Source organism: Malus domestica, chromosome 16 (assembly GCF_042453785.1).
Source record: "Malus domestica chromosome 16, GDT2T_hap1".
In the NCBI taxonomy this organism is placed as follows: domain Eukaryota; kingdom Viridiplantae; phylum Streptophyta; class Magnoliopsida; order Rosales; family Rosaceae; genus Malus; species Malus domestica.
The window spans coordinates 2008930-2030955 of record NC_091676.1 but is presented as its reverse complement, the minus strand read 5'-3'; the positions used below and the strand labels follow the sequence as shown (position 1 = coordinate 2030955).

The 22026-nt window shown below is 35.5% G+C and overlaps 2 protein-coding genes and 1 long non-coding RNA gene across 3 annotated transcripts; 2 read left to right on the top strand and 1 right to left on the bottom strand.

Moving 5' to 3' along the window:
• Positions 1-303: 303 nt before the first annotated feature.
• LOC114822068 (uncharacterized) lies at positions 304-1916 on the bottom strand. The gene is made up of 2 exons (XR_003770124.2): positions 1492-1916; positions 304-550 (listed from the first exon to the last, which is right to left on the bottom strand). It is a non-coding gene; the product is annotated as an uncharacterized lncRNA (long non-coding RNA).
• Positions 1917-3092: 1176 nt separating this feature from the next.
• LOC103416449 (transcription factor MYB8) lies at positions 3093-5434 on the top strand. Its single transcript, XM_008354691.4, has 3 exons — positions 3093-3575; positions 3901-4030; positions 4464-5434. The coding sequence occupies exons 1-3, from the start codon at positions 3446-3448 to the stop codon at positions 4915-4917; spliced, it is 714 nt and encodes a 237-aa protein (XP_008352913.1). The 5' UTR covers positions 3093-3445; the 3' UTR covers positions 4918-5434.
• Positions 5435-18029: 12595 nt separating this feature from the next.
• On the top strand, positions 18030-20845 carry LOC103402608 (U-box domain-containing protein 11-like). The gene is made up of 4 exons (XM_008341348.4): positions 18030-18665; positions 18768-18884; positions 19027-19392; positions 19519-20845. Exons 1-4 carry the CDS (start codon positions 18312-18314, stop codon positions 20569-20571), a joined length of 1890 nt encoding a protein of 629 aa, XP_008339570.1. The 5' UTR covers positions 18030-18311; the 3' UTR covers positions 20572-20845.
• The last annotated feature ends 1181 nt before the right edge of the window (positions 20846-22026 follow it).

The following is a 22026-nucleotide window of genomic DNA, read 5'->3' as shown; positions in this document are numbered from 1 at the left end:
TAACGCAATTAGATTGATGTATAATGCATTTGAGAGCATAAAATTGTTCAAGTTTGAACTCAGGGCCATTGTCACTTCGTATGATTTGAACTTTAGTATTGAATTGAGTCTCAACCATTTGAATGAATTTGACTAAGATGTCTTTTGTGTCGGATTTATGCTTCATCAAATAAACCCAAGTGCTTCTAGTATGGTCATCTACGATGGTAAGAAAATATTTGGCACCTGAAAGAGAAGCAACCTGATAACCACCCCAGATATCAATATGTAATAATTCAAAACATGATTTGGTAGAAATAGAACTTAATGGAAAGGGCGATCTTGTTTGTTTGGCCAATGGGCAAATTAAACATTTGTCCGAATCATAAGTCTCATTATTTAAAAATGGGAATAACAAAAAGGCTTTATGATATGGGTGTCCTAGGCGTTGGTGCCAAAGCTTTGCTCAGACGGCATGGATACTGTTGCATGTTCTTTTCTTCGATGGGTCGAGGTAGTAGAGTCTCTCCCTTTCAGTTCCCTTCCCAATCATCTTCCTCGAGCGAAGGTCCTGGATGACACAAAAACGGGTTAAGAAAATGGTGACATATAAGGAATCATAGGATAGTTTACTGATGGATATTAGATTGAGTCTAGAGAATGGCACACATAAGACATTATCAAGGATAAGGTTATGAGAGAAAAACAACTTGTCCAACATGAGTGACTTTGGCAATGGAACCATTTGGCAGTTCAACGGTATGATTATCAACGACTCGTGAGTTTGTAAGCAAACTAGGGCTGCAAACTATGTGATTCGTGGCACTACTGTCCAGGATCCAAATACTTTTGGTGCCTTTATATGGAAAAGATAAGGCTTTACCAGAAAGTTCTTCATGACTAGAAGGATTACCGACTTGATTAGCAAATGATGACTTATTCTTGTTCAACATTTGAAGGATTTGCTTGCAATCCTCCTGAGAGAATGAGAAACTATGCATTGTCTCTTACTTGTCATGTTGGGAAACTTGATTCCCCTTTGAAGAAAATGGGCGATTGGATTCAGTCTCAGCAGTTGCCTTCCATTTTCGATAGAACTTGAAAGTGTGGCATTTCCATCCACAAAAGGTGCACTTGAGATGTTCATGATAGTTTTTGGTGATGTGATTGGTTTTGTTGCACTTTCCACATCGCACCTCATTGTCTTCCAGCGCAGGTTCTCACGATGAGTTCTTCACTGCAAAGACAGCAGCCTCCGATCGTGTACTTTTCCCATTAGAAACCTCTGCCTGGCATTCATGTTGAAGGACCAACATATATGCTTTGTTCACTGTAGGTAGTGGTTCAAGGAGAAGAGTATTGCTTTGAACCGTATCATACGATTCGTTTAATCCTATAAGGAACTTTATGGTTTTTTGAGTTTCAACATACGAGGTCATCTCATTCTTTGTTCCAACAAAAAGTATCGCATTCATCCCATAAACTTTTAAGTTTAGTAAAGTAAGAACTTACACTCATATTGCCTTGGATACAATCATGGATCTTATTCTCAACATGGAATAATTGAACCATATTCATATGTGAGAACCTTTCCAGCAAATCGGTGCACATCTGTCGAGCATCCTTGTAGTTGATGACGCTCCCTGAAATCTCTTTCAACATGGAACCTAACAGCCATGTCTTGACCAAGTCCGAGTTTGTTCTTGACCGTTAAGGCCATATTCATGGATTGAACCCATATGTTGTTGTTGTCTTCCACTAATGGTTGTGGCACGATGATTGCACCAGGTTGGTCTGAGTGGTGGAGATAAAGCGGATGGTTGGGGTTTTTCCATTTTGAATGAACAATCGTGCCTTGAATGGTTGACCTCAAGTCTGGCTTGTCGCCCATGATCATGTTTGCCTTAGAGCTGTGTTTTGTTGCTTTCCCAGATCAATGTTTTAATACCATCTAAGAAATCAGATTATACTGAAGACATATCAATCAACACATTCCTATTCTATTGCCTACAATCAAGGTTGACCAAAGACTAAATAAGGAAGTAAATAACTAATTATCAATTTACAATATATGGTAAATCAATAAGATATTTCTTTCTTAATAGGTTCACGTGTTCAAACACCTTAACCGATTTTCTTATCTTCAATTGCGGCTACTTCTATTTACCTCAAATATCTTTGCTCTTAATCCTATCATTTCTCGTGTGCCCACACATCCAACTAAGCATTCTCATCTTCTTTACACTCAATTTTTACACATGTTACTTTTTGACCGCCCAACATTTTATGCCATAAAGCATTGTTGGCCTTCTTATCGTCCTATAATATTTTTCATTAAGCTTTAGTGGCATACAACAATCGCACAACATACTCGACGCACTCTTCTACTTCATTCATTCAGCATGTATTCTATGGTTGACAAATCTCCATCTAATTCTCATTTCTTTTGCAAGATAGATCTAAGATAACAAAAGTGTTCATTCTTTGGTACTTCCTGATCTCCAATCCTCACCCCTATTTTATTTGGATTCCCCTTCCCAGTGAACGTGCACTTCATAAACTCTATCTTTCACCTACTTAGGCGAATACCTTTAGAGTCCAATAGTCATGTCCAATGGTTAAGTTTCACATTCACTCCCTCATGTGTTTCATCTATCAACACTATATCCTCTTCGAAAAGATATGTTGCCGTGAGTAATAATTAAAAGGGTATGTAAATATATATTGTAAATATTAGGAATCCTTTATTAGGAAGGATATATGTTTGTGTCCTTTATTATTTATTGTTTCCTTATGGAACATGGATTGTATCTTGTATATATTTTCAGTTATGCAATACAATGAGAATTAAGCTATAAAATTCAAGTAGATACACCAAGGGTTATCATCTTGAATATGTCCCGTTAATTCATCCATTACCAATACAAAAAAATAAGGACTTAAAGCTGAACCTTGTTGTAACGCTATAGTTATGGGCCAACTTGACTCTGATATTATAAAGTAATTTGAAATTTCACTACTAAACAAAGTCCTTCAATTCTACAATATGACATTCGCACTCTTAATACTGATATACAGTAAGCATTATAATTTTCAAACACTAATATCAGAGTGTATCCACTTCTCTTCTCTCTATCTCTGACAAAAATGTTGAGACTCGCAGTCGTATCTATTGCCCACTGATTATCACGCATGGGCGAACCACCGTTCCAAGTCAACCCACCTTTTAGCTTCCGGCCATCCAATTCATTTGCAGCTACAGCTACCTACCTACCTGATAGTATAAACCATTACCCTCCCCTCCATTTGTTCCTCAACTCTCTACCCAATCCGCGCTAGCTTCTTGCAGTTGGCCCCTCTCTCTCAATCTTCCTCCCCCACCCCCTTCCCACCCCACCCCCCCTCCCCACCCATTTTTAGGTTATTAATTTCTTGGAAAGATTAAGGTTAGTTATAAGATTTTAGAATGAGGAAACCCTGCTGCGATAAGCAGGACACAAACAAAGGAGCTTGGTCCAAGCAAGAAGACCTGAAGCTCATTGAATACATTCGTAAAAATGGCGAGGGTTGTTGGCGTACCCTTCCTCAGGCTGCAGGTAATTAACTATGAACTTGTATATTTCTGGATTAACAAGTCATATATATGTATATAAACATCTTTTTTGGTAATATCATAGCAAAAACATTCATCAGAAAGATAAACTATTTACAAATTAAGGAGTTAATTCCTTGATTTCTTACATTTTTAATTCCTTCATTTCTTACATTCCTCGTCAATATTTTTCTGTCTCTTCTTTCTATTTTAACTAAGCCAACAAATGCTAATTGTTCCTTTTCTTCTTCTGATTAATTTCAGAGAACTTTAATGAGTATTAATTGCCACCTCTTTTTCTTTTTTCTTCTTTTTGCAATTTGATTCAGGCCTCCTTCGTTGTGGTAAAAGTTGTAGGCTGAGATGGATAAACTATCTACGACCAGACCTTAAAAGAGGCAACTTTGCTGAAGATGAAGAAGATCTCATCATCAAGCTTCATGCACTCCTAGGCAACCGGTACTTGCTAGCCAATTCTTTTGAGAGAACTGATTTATACACACCATGTTTTTACTTCTGCATATCTCTGTTCATTTCTATGAATTATCTTTTTTCTTTATCCAAGGGCAACCGGTCCTTACTAGCTAATTCTTTCAAGAGAACTGATTTATACACACAATATTTCTCCTCTACACATCTCTGTTTAATTCTATCAATTAATTCTTTTTTACTTCATTAAATCCAAGTGCTAAATTAAATTGGGTATGCATGAGGATAAAAGAAAAGTGTGTGAATTTTAGTTATCCCCCGTTGTCTTTTATTTCTTATGACAAATGATCCAATAAGAATAATCAATTATTACTGTATGCAATTGCACCATGCATAAATAAGTAGAGTTTACAGATTTGTTGGTGTAAACTAATTAATTTAACTATTTAGCTAATTTTTTTAGGTGGTCATTGATTGCTGGGAGATTGCCAGGACGTACAGACAATGAAGTGAAAAACTACTGGAACTCTCATTTGAGAAGAAAGCTTATGAACATGGGTATAGATCCAAATAATCATCGACCGAACAACGTCAATCTCCCTCGTCTTCATCATCAAAATTCACAAACTGTCAGTAGCACTGCAACATTGTCTGAAGCTTTAAAAAACCCTACCAATTATCAGCAGCAAGCAAGATCCGGTGGTAATAATAATTGTGACCATGAATCGGACGGTACAAGTTGCTTAGAGGATGATTCTTGTGGCCGGCTGCCTGATTTAAACCTAGACCTCACGATAACTGCTCCTTGGTCTAATCCAGTTCCTGATAACCTCAAGGAGGAGCAAAATTTCGAGTCTAAAGTGTCAAAGAAGTCATCAGAATTTGCTTCATCTACCATCCTTCCTCTCTTCAGATAATCGAATTTTCGTTCATGTGGATCGGAAGGTTTCCACAAGCATTAATTTTAGCAGAAATGGCTTATGAAATTGAAATTAATTATATTGATCAATTGGAGATATATAAAGGGTCTAATTTTGTAGAACCTACTTATCTGGGTAAAAATGCAAGATGCATATCTTGGAAAGTCAGCGTGAGATCCAAAATTACAATGCAGTTCCTTAAAAGAGCGACAAATGTACTTCCAAGAATCTCTCTTGCATGCATCTCACAATGTTGGCTTGCAGTTGCTCGGTATCATTGGACTTGAAGATAATCTATCAGTTTATAACAAGGCTTTGCAACAGATGATGATGGCTGAAGCTGAACGTATCAACAAGAAAGCATATTTACTTGATCGGAGATGCTGGCTAGATAGATTAGCCAATTTATTTATCATAAAGTTGGGTAAGTGATTAATAAATGTATTAGCTATGTAAATTTGTGAACATGAACATCCGAATATTCCATTTAATTACAGTATTTCTAGCTTTGATATATCTTTATTTCATTGAATCTTGTTTGAAATTGGGTTTAATCAGTAGTTCCTTCCCATAATTAATTATTGGTTATTCTCCTAATTGATTATTCTCTTATAACTAGCTAGGATCCAAAGAAAGTGATTGCACCCCACCAAATTTTAGATCCTGTAAAAAGAACTGCAGAAAGTGCCAGTTTCGCCTTAGAATGCTATCTTTTACAGCAACTATGCATAAGTAGAATACTTATTAGGCTTTTTATTCAAAATGGTCCCTGAGATTTGCATCATCCATAAGTTTGGTCCCTGAGATTTAAAATCAATAGAAGTAGTCCCTGAGATTGTCCACCATCCATGATTTTGGTCCTTCCACTGAAGTTTTTGGCTAGAAGTTTGGGCAATTTTCAAAGCTTCGTAACTCAATCGTTTCTTAACCAAATTCGACCCGTAATATATCAAAATGAAGATAGGAAAGTATAGAATAAGATTATATCTATTTGAAAGTCCAATGGTTGCCAGAGATGGTCAGAAAAAAGCCTCAAAATTGACTGGTCCGAGGGAAAACTGAAAAACTCACCGGAAACTAGGTAAACTTTAAATGTTCATAACTTCTTCAATACTCAACGAAATTAAGTGATTCAGAAACAAAAATCATACTTCTCGACGAGAAGAATAGAATGATACTTTTTTAACGGCTAAATCGCCGTGGTTTGGCCGGAAAACGGCTCAAAAGTTGCTGACTCGTTTTTCAACAGCCACTTTTGAGCCTTTTTCGGCCAAACCACGGCGAGTTAGCCGTTGAAAAAGGTACCATTCTCTTCTTCTCGTTGAGAAGTATGATTTTTTTTTTGAATCCCTTGATTTTGTTGAGTATTGAAGAAGTTATGAACGTTTAAAGTTTACCCAGTTTTCGGCGAGTTTCCGGCAAGTTTTCCAGTTTTTCCTCAGACTAGTCAACTTTGTGGCTATTTTCTGACCATCTCCGGCAATCATTGGGCTTCCAAATAGATATAATCTTATTCTATACTTTCCTATCTTCATTTTGATATATTATGGGTTGAATTTGGTTAAGAAACGATTGAGTTACGAAACTTTGAAAATTGCCCAAACTTTCGGCCAGAAGCTTCAGCGGAAGGACCAAAATCATGGATGGTGGACAATCTCAGGGACTACTTCTATTGATTTTAAATCTCAGGGACCAAACTTATGGATGATGTAAATCTCAGGGACCATTTTGAATAAAAAGCCTACTTATTATATAGGGTCATTTTGGTTCCGGTCCCTAGTCAACTCAATTTTTAGATTGAAATCTTATTGTTTTTCATTTTTTGATCAAAGTCCTTTGACTTTGTACACCGCAACATTTTAGTATTACTATATTTCCATGTCATCTTTTTGATATCTTAAATAATAAACTGTAATTTAAAATATTGATTGCAGTCCAACATTTAAGGGATTAAAATCCAAGAATTTATGTAATTCAAAATTCTAGTATCATGAGATTCAATCAATCGATCTAGTCTAAAAGAAATATAAAATTTTAAAAATTCAATAAAATTTATGGGATCATATATGTACAAATCTCATGAATTAAGAGACTTAAAAATAAAAAATAAAAACAATTTCTACAATAAAAATTCATGCAAACTGCACATGTTTTTGTGAATTTTATTGAGTAGTATTAAGGGAAATAATGTACCCCATGAATTCATACATACAAAAGCAATGTACCCATGAACTTAGACCAAAAATAATGTATGTACCCATAACATAAATAGCATATGGGTACATACCAAATTTACAAGAAAACTCATGGGTACATTTAAAAACTCAAGGAAAAGAATGTACATCATACCACATTGTTTTATAGACATGCATATGTGGGTACATAAAATGCAACAACCTTAAAAACCATTTTACATAATATTCTCCAAAAACTTTGCACCCATATATTTATGTAAAACGAATTTGAACCAACCAAAACATATTATAGCAATAGATATATTAGAACGAAACATGTAGATTAAAAACGTATCCATGGATATAAAGTGTAGCCAACCAGACATTGAATAATCAAGACTAATATATAATAATAAAAGGAAAAGAAAAAATATAAAGAACAAATGAAGATGACTTTAGAATGCTACAGTTTTCACATAGCCCACTCACTCTACAGTCTCTGCATGTTTGAATCAACTAGATTCCTTGAGAAAGTGATGCCTACATTGCCTTGCCTATGCCACAAAAATCTCACAAGCCGATAAAACCATTGATGCTAATTTGTATTTTAAGCACAATAGGTTTATTCACCATATATGCATTGGATCAATTCAAGAGTGGAGAAAAAGTGGAGAAAATTGGGTTTGGGGTGTTGTATATTCCGGAAGTGCATAGGGGAAGAAGATTGGAGGAGTTCAAGTGGATTTTCCTTGTTTTAAACTTACTCATATAGTTTATTTTACCTTAAATGCAAAAAGGGATGAGATTTCATTTATGATGATATGTAATATTTTATATACTAAAATGATGACATGGAATAAGTCAAATGACCTTGATCTAAAATAGAAAAATAATAAGATTTTAATCAATGTAATATGAAAATAAGGGATGAGAACCTAATTTTTTCTATTATATATCTTGGGCCAAGCTAAGATATGGTCTAGATATATATTGTAATTTGGTAACTAAACACATGGTGAAGATTCTATTATGCTCTGGTGTATGACATTGCATCAAACGAAGAGGGTGGGCAGTCAAGAATTCAATAGTAAGGATCCAACTGCCAAGGAGTTCGATATATTCTATCAGGTTCACCAAGTGTGCATACTAGAGAAACTGAACAAATAGTAAAGTTTCTTTCAATATGCATTCCAAGATGATAACATTAATAGCAACTCTGTTGAGAGTGAGGTGAGACTAAAACTTTAAGCCAGTAATAACCATGCCTGTTGATGTGGTGGTTTCAGCCACATAATGTGCCACTAGTTAGTCCGGTATTGTCAATTATTAATGACACGTTGTTGTGTTATGGTAATCCAATTGAGTTGGAATACGTTAGAGGGGAACCAAAAGTTAGAATATGAAGATTGATACATCACGCGCGCGCACGCACAGAGATACACACACACAGATATATGTTTGATACATTTAATAGATGTTGGTATGCGTTCAGATTTAGCTGCTGGATATAAAAAGAGTTAAAATACCGAACATTCAAAGGAGACAGATCCAGGACCAGGGCAGTAGAGAAATTACTGGATAGTGTGCGTCTAACTTGCGTTTTAGTACTTTCAGACGTTCACTTTCAGTAGGTAGTTGCATGCGCACCCCGCTACCGACCAATAGTAGATCTCGAAATGTACATGTATTTGAAATACATACATACATATATGACATGGAAGTTAATAATTGAATTATTACTTCAATATTGATTAACATGTTTATTTATTATTGTTAACACATCATTTAGTTTATAAATTCAGTCTATAAATTTGGTTTACCTAGAATTACTCATATATTATTAGACAGAAAACTAAATAGTACACATGATGCATTTTGTACATTTATCGTTGATATATATGTTGATGCCTGATATCGACCCATATCTGCCATTCAATATGGAGTACGTTCGAACAGATGGAAGAACTAACAGTCCCATTTTGGTAATCTTCCCATGTTAGTTATATATCTCTTTTGTGATGTGAGTGTTCAAGGTCTTAATTTCCTCATTCCGCTTAATTTGTTCTTCTCATTTTTGTTTTGTAAATGACCTTAATTTGTTCAAAGGACAACAATGTGGTATGTAGGTTAGTTGGGTACCATTGGATGCGCGCTAGATTCTTGTAAAGGGGCAAGAAACTTCATAGACACGAAATTGAAAACGCTCAACACAGTTTTGAATTCAATCAGTATTCCGATGTAATATTCATACTCTCAACACGAATAACTATAATTTATAACTAACTCGTAGTATAAAGTTGAGCTTAAGCTTTTGGGCATTGATATCGAGGTTGAAAGTGTGAGTATGTGAAGTATTGTCTCACATCCGAACGTATTTACAGTAGTTGCAATTATCAATTAGTTTTGTAGTAGAAACTCAACTTCCTTCATAGTACCATACACGTGAATGACCGTGTGAGAATGTGGAGATGTTATCCCATATAGAAAAGTTAAAGGGATCTTTATAAAGAGTCGAACTACCACTTTTATTGCTAATTGAGTTTATGTTGCAACTATAACTTCTTTTAGAAAGAAATATTATATTAGTCATTTTTTTTTTTTTTTTTACATAAATGGTAGGCTAGTGGTTGAAAACGAATATCAGGTCCATATTCGATACGGTACATCCTAGCTTCCATTCCTAACACTAGTGAATTACACAATTGTGGCCAGGGAAGGCTAACGCCTTTGTGAATCTTTCATGCCCCCTGAAAGGGCAAACTGTTATAATCAAACCATCAACTAGTTCTTTTACTCTTTTTTTTTGATAAAATCCTTAAGTAAAAGTTCTTAATAACTTAAACTACAAAGTTTTCATTATATTCAAATATATACTGAATAATCTCAAATGTTTTATTAATTACAAAACATACTCAAGAATCAAAAGACTTTGGGAAATATATTGTGGGGTCTACGATTGAGATTGTTGACTATATTATGTACTGATTGTCCCCCAATCTTGACATGGATGGCTAAGTAGCTCAACGTTGTCGTTGTCATGTAAATACAATAATGAGACTACTCTCGGTTTTTGTTGTTGTTGTTGTTGTTGTGAGGAGGGGGGCAGTGAGGGTTTAGGACATCTCCAATCGAAAGAGTTATATTTAGGCTCCGTTTAGATTATGGTTCTGCAAGAAATTATTTTTTCAATAAACAGTGTCATACCATATTTATATACAATCTCCAACATAAGGGGGCTAATTTTTCAGTTTGTGCTTTAATTTTATCGGTTAATTAAATTAAACTATCATATTAAAATAAGATTTTTAGACATATTTTGAGGGTCACTTGTCGCTAAATGTTGTTTTAAGTTTCATGTTATCAAATATTTTAATTTTACTTGCATGTTAACAATTTTGGACATTAAAATGAGGTAAGATAGTATGGACTGATGAAAATGGTGTATAAATGACTTAGGTATTTGTAGGAAAAATTAGAATTTTTAATTTTTTTTAATTTCGTCTTATAAAAAAAAAGGCTACATGACGTCAGCTAGTAGCACAGTTGGTACCAACTTTCAAGGCTGGCTAACTGGCTATGCCCAGCCCTCTAGCCATTTGGCTATATTTTGGTCTGGTGGGTCCCATATTTTTTTGGCGCAGCCCTCCATTGGAGATGGTGTAGATATGGCTTAGGTATTTATAGGGAAAAATTAGAATTTTTAATTCTTTTTTTAAATTTCTTCTTAAAAAAGAAAAGAAAAAAAGGCTACTTGATGTCAGCTAGCAACACAATTGGTACCAACTTTTAGGGTTGGCTATGCTTGCCTAGCCCTCTGGCCATTTGGCTATATTTTGGCCTAGTGGGTCGCATATTTTTCTGGCCCAGCCCTCCATTGGAGATGGGTTTTGTGTCAAAACGGGTTATGTTTTGGCCTATAACCATTTGGTAGGCTCGGTTGGAGATGGCCTTAACATGCAGTAGCTAGCTCGCTAGTTGAGAAAATAACTTCTCAGTTCCAAGCCTAACGTTGTAATTTTATTGAGGGTGATACTAGAGAGATTATCTATTTGAATATATTTGTAAATCACATAATGTGACACTTAATTGATGGTTGAATTCCTTGTTTATATATAATTAAAGAAGGTATCCAACTATCTTTAAAATATGATCACCCTCCCCTCGCATTTTCTTTGATAAATGATCCACGATTCTATCTGTGGGGATGTGATTATGTGTGTCCACTCTCCATCTAGCAACTTTTATATCCAATGATGTAAGTGGATATCACGTTCACAGAGTTTTCATTTTATAAATATATAGAGCCACACCAACACATATTTTAAACCATTATTAGAGTAGTGGGAGGAGGAGGAGGTTTGAGGAGTTCATGTTTTGAATATGATATTGAGAAAAGAGTACAAATAGTCATCATACACTTCCTATAAAGTGTTAATCACTTAACAAGTATTACTAATTAATACCTTATAAAAGGAAGCAACTATATGTTAATTACCAAATTAATCAAATAAAGGAACAATAATATACGTAGGTAAGCAAACCAATTATGAGCACATTTGATATACCATGATATATAAGATGCGATCTTCAAGATATTGTTAGTTGCAGTTTTTACCTTAGGTTGAGTGTGCGGTACTCTAACTCCGATCTCAGGATACTGTTGGCTGATGGAGATTAAAGCAAATAGTTTGTCCATTTGAGTGTGTGTGCACGCGTATATATGTATCGTGCATGTTAGTTGTTCCTTACAAGTTGCCTAACAAAAAATTAAGACTTTAATTTGTTTAAAAAAAAAATTAAACTTTAAAACAGAGGGTTGAATCGAACTTGTAAAAAATAACACCCTCTGACCCCCCCAAAAAAATAAAATAAAAAAACTTGTAAACAATACCACGGTCCATTTAAATTTCTTTTGCAATTATATACTTACATAAGATAACCATTAATTTTAAGTGGGAGTTGGAGAAGTCGAGATTTTAAATTATTCTAATGGTATTTAAACGCAGGAACAAAGGAGCGAGTATATTGTCCTAACAAACTGATATAACTCACATCTATGTAAAATTTACAATTTTTATTTTGCTGATCATTAGCAGGTTGAGTGTGAATTAATCTGTTGAAAACGAATGGCTCATTGTAATTGCCTTGCCTGAACACAGGCACTAGAGAGGCTGGTAACAATGGCTGCAGGTGATGGATTGGATATTCGTTTGAGGTTGAGCCCAAATACATGCATCTGCGAATATATACATATCTGACTTAGAAACTCAAAGATTTCTTCATCAAATGACCAAGCTAATCCTCTGTCCTCACTGTCACACAAACTATTAATTATGCATTTTAAATTAATATCCGCCACTCCCACTGATTGCATTCCTCATATATTTCCCTTCAAACCAAATAATATTGAATATAGTTTCTTTCTCCATATGCATAGACATGCTGAAAAGTTACAAATAATTTTTGTTCTTCTTTTTCGTCAGATAAGTCAGAAAAATTAAGAAGATGAGTAAGAAATCATTTGGGATGTGATATCCACACATTTCTTTTTACTTCTCTCACATTTTTTTGGTTTTCAGCCGTCGGATCAGATGAATTGAAGAATATCAACGGACAGAAATTAATAAGGGATGTATAAGAAGTAAAAATGGGTGTGTGAATAGCACACTCCAATCATTTTACCATCTTGTAAGTCGTATTTGTTACCGCGTGTATGATTGATGTTTTATGCATCCATGTTCACATTCCTTTTTTCTCTCTCTCTTTTCATTTGTATATATAATTCAGGCAATGGCGGATGCATTGAGGGGCAGGGGGGTCAGCTGATCCTCCGAATTTTGGTGAACGTCTATGGATATTTTGGGTGCTAACCCTCCGAATTTCAGTGAATGTCCCTAGATACCTTAGGTGCTGCTCTTTTGAAGATTAGAGTTGGCTTCATATACGCCCTTCAACATCATCATTTTTGGACAAATATATTAATGGGATGCAATGATATCAAACACTATTAATTTGTTTCTTTGTTGAGTATTCATATAGGAGCAGTCTCGGAATATGTGAGTTACCCTCGCAAATGAAGCATTAACAGGTGTGCAGTATGCCTTTCCAAATAACTTCAGGCCTACCAAGACTCGATGAAATGACGATATGCATGCTATTTCTGGTATAAAAAAATTTGTGCGCTACGGGAACTATTCTTGTTGATCCCTTAATATTATTTCCTGGATCCGTCACTGAATTTAGGTACCACTTTTGCAAGTATTTGTGTCCATGCGTTACAGATATAGCATATCACAGTAACCACACACACACATATCAATTCAAGACAGAAACATAGATGCGTGGTCGTGTAAAATACAGTTAGCATATATATAGACTGATAGATTGACAGAACGAGTACTACCTGATCATTATTGTTAGTCGTTTTCTGGATTCAATAATATTTGTGGAATTGTGGATAACCACGAAGAACAAATCAGCAAATCCATTTTTGTCTAAGTTCGAGTCAGGTCTGAGAGATATGATATATATGAATGATACAACCAATGACCGTCCAAGACACAACCAAAACAGACCACGAAGATGTTTTAAACATTTCAAAATATCAACATTTAACGAAAAGCTTTCGATACTGTTTATTATAACAAAAAATCATATTTTTACACTAAAAAGTTAATTATGGTACTATTCAGTTTACCTTTTATTTTGTTTTTATCATTAAAACTCAAAGTGTTCAAACTATTTTTATTAGTTTTCCTTTCAAAATATTATTGTTGAATCAATCTTTGACCTATGAGAAGATTAAAACAACAATTATGCCCAACAAATTGAAAGAAGACATATATTTTTCCCAAAAAAATATATAGCTAGATAAATACCTGTATCGGCAATTAGCTAGTGACAATATATTATACACACACAGACATAAAATCTTTATATGTGGATAGAGGAATTTTTGTTTCTCATATATATTCAAAGGGGTGTGATATCCACACACTTCTTTTTACTTCTCACACATTTTTTTTAATTTTCGGCCGTCGGATCGGATGAAATAAAGAAGATCAACGGACATAAATTAACAAGGGGTGTGTGAAAAGTAAAAATGAGTGTGTGGATAGCACACCCCATATTCAAATATGAAGATAAGGACACACACACTATGAATTTATGTGTGTTAACCACGCATTTTGTGTCATCGTCTCTCTGGATTTCTTATTTACTCTTTTGTTTTGGTGGTTAAAAGAATTCGAAATAAGTTAGGATATGAAAGTTAAAAAGTCTCACATCGGTGAAATGAGAAACCTTGTAAGAGCTTATAAGTTAGGATACTGCCAATTGATTTTATGGTAGATCCTCAACTTTCTTCTTGGTATTAGAGCATGTTGACTCACATGTGAAGCCCATCCGCCACACGTGATCCATGTCACCCAATTTGTGTCCTCCACTTGAGGGAGCGTGTGATAACATGAAGGCTAAAGAGTCTCACATCAGTAAAAAGAGAAACCTTGCAGGAGCTACTCCCTTAATTGCCAATTGAATTTATGGTGTAACCTTAACTTTCTTCATACATACATTAATTTTAGAGGTTGTAAAGGCGACGACTTGTAACACATTGTTGATCAATGAATTCATGAAGCAATTGAGCCGCCCATACCTCTTCATTTACATCGAAAGATCTACAAAGCTACGTGATACTCGATGGTTTAATTAATAAGTTAATACAAGAAATCAAAACTCTAATATTGGCTTAAAGCATGGACGTATGGTTAATCACAAGTCCCTCCCATGCTTATAGACTTCTAATATGTTCTTGATGAGATTATTTAGTAATGCTGTCAATATGTCGCTTGGCACTTGGCAGCATGTTCTTCTTCTAATGAAGCGGTCCATGTGGCTGCACGTCATTCGTTGGTTAAATTAAGGAATCCATACAAAATAAAGATTAAAGAAAAACCCCTCCTTTCCAATCGAATGACCTGTTGAAATACTAATATTTAATTAAAGGAAATGATTATTTACAAAAGGAATATTTTAAGCAAATTTCTGGTTACTTCTTTTATATTTTAAGCAAATTAAGCTAATTAAATCAGCCGGCAACAGCTCAATGTTGTCAAGGTCAAGCCAAGTTAGCATTTGACTTTCTTACATTAGACAAGATCACAAATTCATTGAACTGTAAAAAGCGAAAATTTTATGAAAAATCAATGGAAATATATATGCTCAAAAGAACTCGTTACAAATTCTGAATTAACATTGGAACCCTAGTGATATTACACCGACAATAAACGGCATTAATCTATGCATATATGATACGTTTTCTAATATTAATTAATTATAAATTTTAATAGGTTTTACTTTTACATAATTTTCCAAATTAATCGACGAGAAATTCATCTTGATGCAGGCTAATGTCAAATTTTATATTTGGAGTGCATGAATCAAGCCGTTTTTATTGCTTTATAACCATAGGGATTAGGGGCAGGGCTTGAGCTAATCGACTGTCTTATGGCATAGGCAACCCTAGCAACAAACCTTCTACTATTATTGATTAATTATATTATTACTATCTCCTATCCGCAATTAGGGGCGTCTAATAACGCTGTTACAATAATAATAAATTAAAAGTAAACCTTCAGACACCAAGAACAGCCCGAGTGCAAACCTCTTATAGTTTGAAGTGTTCACATACTTTTTTTTCTGGTGAAAGGATAATTCCATAAACACATTGAAAAGGTACGCATACTTGATTAAATCATTACTTTGTTAATGCTTTAATTAAGGATTTAAACAAACTGAGAATGCCGAAATGACTACAAAACTCTAAGAGACTACATTGTGGCTAACTTGTTCTCTAATAAATAACAAAGCACCCCATTTATAATAAACTAACAATAATCTCTTACAAAACCTAATTCTAACGGGCTAAGCCCATAAAACCAAACATTCAAATAAACTAAAATACTAATATTTTCCAACACCCCCGTCAAACTCATGGCAGTACACGACATGGGTTTGTCAAAGTAGATGTGGATGTAAAACTCCAAATTCCTATGCCAATGCCGATGCCAATACCAATGCCAATGTCGATGCCGATACCGATGCCAATGTTGATGCCAATATCGATGCCAACTTTTGAACAAACAAACAAAAAATCCAACCAATTTTTTTTTTTCCTTTGTAGCAATACAGACTTGCGGATACTCCTACAGGCTGCAGTGTTCAAAAGTGCAGAAGCAGAGTCACGGGACAAAAAACGAACGAACAATTTTTTTCTTCTTGCAAACAATCAATACCAACTAATAATCTGAACATGAACGACAACGGAAACGAGCAAACAGATACCAACCCGAAGCAGATTAAATCCCGAAGGATCAAACCTGCTCTGATACCAAGTTGAATATCAGAGTATGCAACGAACAAGACTAACAAATAATAAGAATATTATTAAACAAACTGAGAATGCCGAAACGGCTACAAAACTCTAAGAGACTACATTATGGCTAACTTGTTCTCTAATGAATAACAGACCATCCCATTTATAATAAACTAACCCTAATCTCTAACAAAACCTAATTCTAACGGGCTAAGCCCATAAAACCAAACATTCAAATAAACCAAAATACTAATATTTTCCAACAATTATTACTATCTCCTGTCTGCAATTAGGGGCGTCTAATAACGGTGTTACAATAATAATAAATTAAAAGTAAACCTTCAGACACCAAGAACAGCCCGAGTGCAAACCTCTTATAGTTTGAAGTGTTCGTATACTTTTTTTTCTGGTGAAAGGATAATTCCATAAACACATTGAAAAGGTACGTCATACTTGATTAAATCATTACTTTGTTAATGCTTTAATTAAGGATTTAAACTCATACTTGTTTAAATCCATAAACAATAATGCAGATGACAGGGGATATAATGCGGGAAAAAAAATGTGAAACCTTTACAGCCTTGCAACGAACAGGAGGCCCCTCTTTTTAATTTGTGTCAAGAAGGAAAAAAGGTGGCAATAACAAAGGGGAGGAGTGTTTTATTTATTTAATTAGGTCTGCAACTTCACAAATATACCGTCATCCACGTCTTAGCATGTTGAACTCTAAACCTCCTCCGACTAAATGAAAATAAATATATCACCGACTCTACTAATAGAGGAGTCCATCCATTATATATTAATGTATTATATATATTGCGCCTGAAATGGCTTTAGTTTCATCGTCAATTTTTTGGAAGAGAAGTGACTTTCATAATTTTTAGCCTCTTGCACTACTGTTTAATCTTGCTCATTGATCCGTTTATTTTATTTAATTTGATAACCATAAATAAAGACATATGTTAGAAACTAAAACGGGTGCAGAAATCATTTCTCTTCTTAACCCAAACTACTAAAATATAGCTCATTTTGTAATGTAGTTCAACGACCCGAATCATCTATCTTTTAATTCTTACTTCAAAAATTATCCGAAACCATACAATCGTTGGATTACGAGTTTAGAGTTTCTTTGTAGAACAGTATTCGTCCATTTACTTCACTACAAATGAATGTCTTAATTATTTTAGATTTGTCTAATTTTTTTGCAAGGATAATTTATCAATAATGTTCTAAAAGATACACAGTTCAAAAAATACGTTACAGAGTAAACTCTACAAAAATGTGTGTAAAAAAAACGTGTCACATATACGCCGCCATTAAACAATGTAATTTACAGTTTAGTCTCATGGAATTGTTAAAATCAATGAGAAATTTTTCATTGTGACGGGAACACGAATGGTACACCACGTGTTACTATAAAAGTGATGGAAAGTTTAATTTTTTAAGTTATTAATTATTTTAACACGCATATCTCACTATTTACATAATAACACGTGGTGTATCACTCTATATTCCAATTTTCTCAAAATCAATAACATTAAGCCTCAAATGTCCAATAATATTTTAATTGGAAACGCCAACTGTATCCTCTTGTTTTCTTTGCCCCCCGTTCAACACTTTTTCCTCACCGTGATTCTCGCCTTCTTCACTCACTCTCTTATATCTCTCCTTCCTAAATTCATTCCAATCTCTCTCTCTCTCAATTTTCTGATTAAATCCCTAATCCCATGACCGCCGGCCATTTCGATTCCACCACCTACTTTGTTCATGTCCTGCTTTTAGACGCAGAACCATCCTAAAGCCAAACAACAATCCCAGAGACAGATAGAAAACAGAAGGACCCAATGGCCGGAGCAGTAGCCGGCGGCATCGACCGTACATCGGAGCTACTGCAATTACTCAACGACGTCGTTGGTGCGAGCAAGTTCGGCGGCGGCGTTACCGGTATGTTTAAGAAGGACTGCACCGATCTGGTCCGGCGGATCGCCCTGCTGACGCATTTGTTCGAAGAGATAAGGGTGTTTAAAGGCAGTGAATTTGGACCGTTGGATGCGTCGACTTCTTCCAAGAATTCTGGTCCGACGGAATCCTGGGTGTCTGATCTGGTGGTCGCCCTCCAGGCCGCCAAGAGCCTCGTTTTGCTTGCTTCCAACTTCACTTCCAATTTTGCCCCTCCCCCTGTCCCCGCCAATCACAATGTACATTTTCTCTCTCTTTAAGTTCATAATTTTTCGCAAAATTTTGTTGATTTAATTTTGTTTGAATGAAAGTTTCGATCTTTTATTTTATATAATTAAAAGGACGAAGCGAGCAAGAAGATAAGCTTCCAGTTCCAATGCGTGACGTGGAAATTGGAGAAGGCGTTGGGCGACATACCGTTCGACCAGTTCGACATCTCCGAGGAAGTTGAAGAACAGGTAACTGACTTAAGCCTGTCAATGTCTACTACGTTGCTCATGTTTTTCACTACTTAATTATCATCATGTTAATAACCCATTAATTAGTATAATTTTATAATAAAATGAAACCTTTTTTTTTTAATTTCTTGGCGAATTTTAGGTTGAATTGGTTACAGCCCAGTTGAGAAGAGCGATAGAAAGATATGAGTTTTCCATGAAAGGGAGAACGATGTCGTTTGATTGCCTCTCCCAGTCTCTGGTGGAGTCTGGAAAATGGGTGTATGTAGAGAACAATGCAAAGACGATTGGCAATATTCCCAGAAGCTTTAGTGCTGATTCTACTGACGAGATGGTGATTCGTAAAACCGAAACCTTTCGTGCTGTTGACTCTGCTGATGACATCCATGTTGACGATCATGGCGATATCAAGAAGCCTGATGCCAATTCATCTGCAATTCCTGACGATTTTATTTGCCCAATATCTTTGGAACTCATGAGGGATCCTGTTATTGTGGCCACGGGTCAGGTATGTATGCTAAAAACGCTTTCTTTTATTCGTCTTGTCTTGTTTTCGTTCATCTGAATTCCGGGTTTTCCTTTTCATGGTTTGATCCCTAAAATACGATACTATGTTTGCGATATGTGTTTGTAGACGTATGAGAGATCTTGCATACAGAGATGGGTGGATTGTGGGAACACAACATGTCCGAAAACTCAGCAAAAGCTGCTGAATTTGACACTAACTCCGAACTATGTTTTGAGAAGTTTGATTGCTCAGTGGTGTATTAACAACAATATAGAGCAGCCCGCCGGGAAGATTAAGAAGAGTGATGGATCATTCCGTGACATTACTGGGGACATAGTGACGATCCAAGCCTTGGTTCGCAAGCTCTCCAGTCGATCAATTGAGGAGCACAGAGCTGCTGTAGCTGAGATTCGATCACTGTCCAAAAGAAACACTGATAACAGAATACTAATTGCGGAAGCGGGTGCCATACCAGTTCTGGTCAACCTATTAACATCAGAAGATGGACTAACGCAAGAGAATGCAGTAACTTCCGTCCTCAACCTCTCAATATATGACAATAACAAGGGGCTTATAATGCTTGCCGGTGCTGTTCCTTCCATTGTCCAAGTCCTCAGAGCCGGAAGCATGGAAACAAAAGAGAATGCAGCAGCAACCCTTTTTAGTTTGTCACTTGCTGATGAGAACAAGATAATAATCGGAGCATCCGGGGCAATTCCTGCATTGGTAGAGTTGCTTCAAAATGGGAGCACCAGAGGGAAGAAGGATGCTTCAACGGCATTGTTCAATTTGTGCATTTATCAGGGCAACAAAGGCAGGGCTATCCGTGCGGGGATAGTCACAGCCTTACTCAAGATGCTAACTGATTCGAGCATGATCGATGAAGCACTGACTATCATGTCAGTTCTTGCTAACCACCAAGAGGCAAAAGTCGCCATAGTAAAGGCAGGCACCATACCTGTTTTGATAGACCTTTTGCGAAGAGGTCTGCCTCGTAACAAAGAGAACGCAGCTGCCATTTTACTTGCCTTGTGCAAGAGAGACAAAGAGAGCCTCGCCTGCATAAGTAGGCTTGGTGCGGTGATACCCTTGACAGAGCTCGTTAGGAGCGGCACGGTGAGGGCCAAACGGAAGGCAACTTCGTTGTTGGAGCATCTTCAAAAAGTACAGCAGCTATAACAGGCACAGGGTGTACAAATTGTACTGCCAATAATTTCCCATTTGTTTGATTCCTCAAAAATTTTTTGGTTTCTCAATGATTGTTCGTTCCACTATATTCCATTTGTGATGTGAAACTGAGAATACGAGCTTGAGACGAATAAGCGATCTCAATGCTTTGTATATTTATTTGTTTCTTTTCTTTAATATTTGTGTAAAATGTAACATTTGATGCATTGTTTGCTGTAACATTCTTTACTTACTGAAACACTTGCTTTTCTGTTCGACCATAAAATATGAACTCCTAATTGTCTAGAGATATTCGATACTGATGGTCGATGCATGTATGAGAAAATATTCAATAGGGTAGCGTGCTTTTCCAAGTTTTTTATATGGTGATGCTATCTACTCACTCCTTCTTTCATGTCCTTTGAATCTTTGATTATTTTCAGTTTATTCGATCTAATGGTTGAAAATTAAAAGAGGTGAATGCAAGGTAAAAATGATGTGTCGATAGCACCATCCTATCTATAATGTAGCTCACGAGTATCAAAATAACAGTACAAATGATGTTGTAAGCCTAATTTTTATCACAAGGGCTAACTTCTAACTACCCTATATTGATAGGGACCATTAATCCAACTAAGCGCCCTAAATTATTATAATAGTACAAATGACGTTGTAGCTCACATGTGAGCTAACTTTATCTTTTTAGCCTCACATGTGAGCCTCATGTGCTAACAATTAATGGAGTGTTGACGAAATTTTTACTTTTGAGCTTAAATCCTAACGAACTTGGGCTTAAATCCTAATTTTTACCACAAGGCCTATCTTCTAACTACCCTATATCGATAGGGACCATTAATCCAATTAAGCGCCCTAAATTATTATAATAGTTTCGAACTCTCTTTCTCCCTCTAATAATAGTAAAAAATTAGTAAATAAAAAAAGATAAATATCAAATGTTAATTTGATGGCTGATATGGCAATGTCATATTTTCTCTTCCTTCACTATATTTTTTGTTTGTTATAACAATATTTGTAGTACCCATTTTTAAAAAGAAATCAATTAAAAAAAAATTTCATGATTTATAATTGGTGCAGTAACGAAACCCACACAACAAAACAATTAGAAAATTAACAAACATCACATTTTTTCATATGTCAAGATTTACAGCAAAACAATTAGGGTAAATCGCCAAAGTGGTCCCTGAGATTGTCCACCATCCATCATTTTGGTCATTCCGTTAAAAACTCCATTAAGTGTCCCGGAGCTCTTAGCCAGAAGTTTGGGCAATTTTCAAAGTTTCGTAACTCAATCGTTTCTTAACCAATTCGACCCATAATATATCAAAATGAAGATAGGAAAGTGTAGAATAAGATTATACCTATTTCAAAGCCCAATGGTTGCTGGAGATGGCCGTAAAATAGCCTCAAAGTTGACTGGTCCGAGTGAAAACTTGAAAACTCGCCGGA

Excerpts from the sequence above, each read along its gene's own strand:
- LOC103416449 (XM_008354691.4), top strand. The coding sequence starts at position 3,446 with ATGAGGAAACCCTGCTGCGATAAGCAGGACACAAACAAAGGAGCTTGG. Across the intron at positions 3,576-3,900 it reads TACCCTTCCTCAGGCTGCAG|GCCTCCTTCGTTGTGGTAAA; the intron begins GTAATTAACTAT and ends AATTTGATTCAG. Across the intron at positions 4,031-4,463 it reads CATGCACTCCTAGGCAACCG|GTGGTCATTGATTGCTGGGA; the intron begins GTACTTGCTAGC and ends TAATTTTTTTAG.
- LOC103402608 (XM_008341348.4), top strand. The coding sequence starts at position 18,312 with ATGGCCGGAGCAGTAGCCGGCGGCATCGACCGTACATCGGAGCTACTG. Across the intron at positions 18,666-18,767 it reads CTGTCCCCGCCAATCACAAT|GACGAAGCGAGCAAGAAGAT; the intron begins GTACATTTTCTC and ends TATAATTAAAAG. Across the intron at positions 18,885-19,026 it reads CCGAGGAAGTTGAAGAACAG|GTTGAATTGGTTACAGCCCA; the intron begins GTAACTGACTTA and ends GGCGAATTTTAG.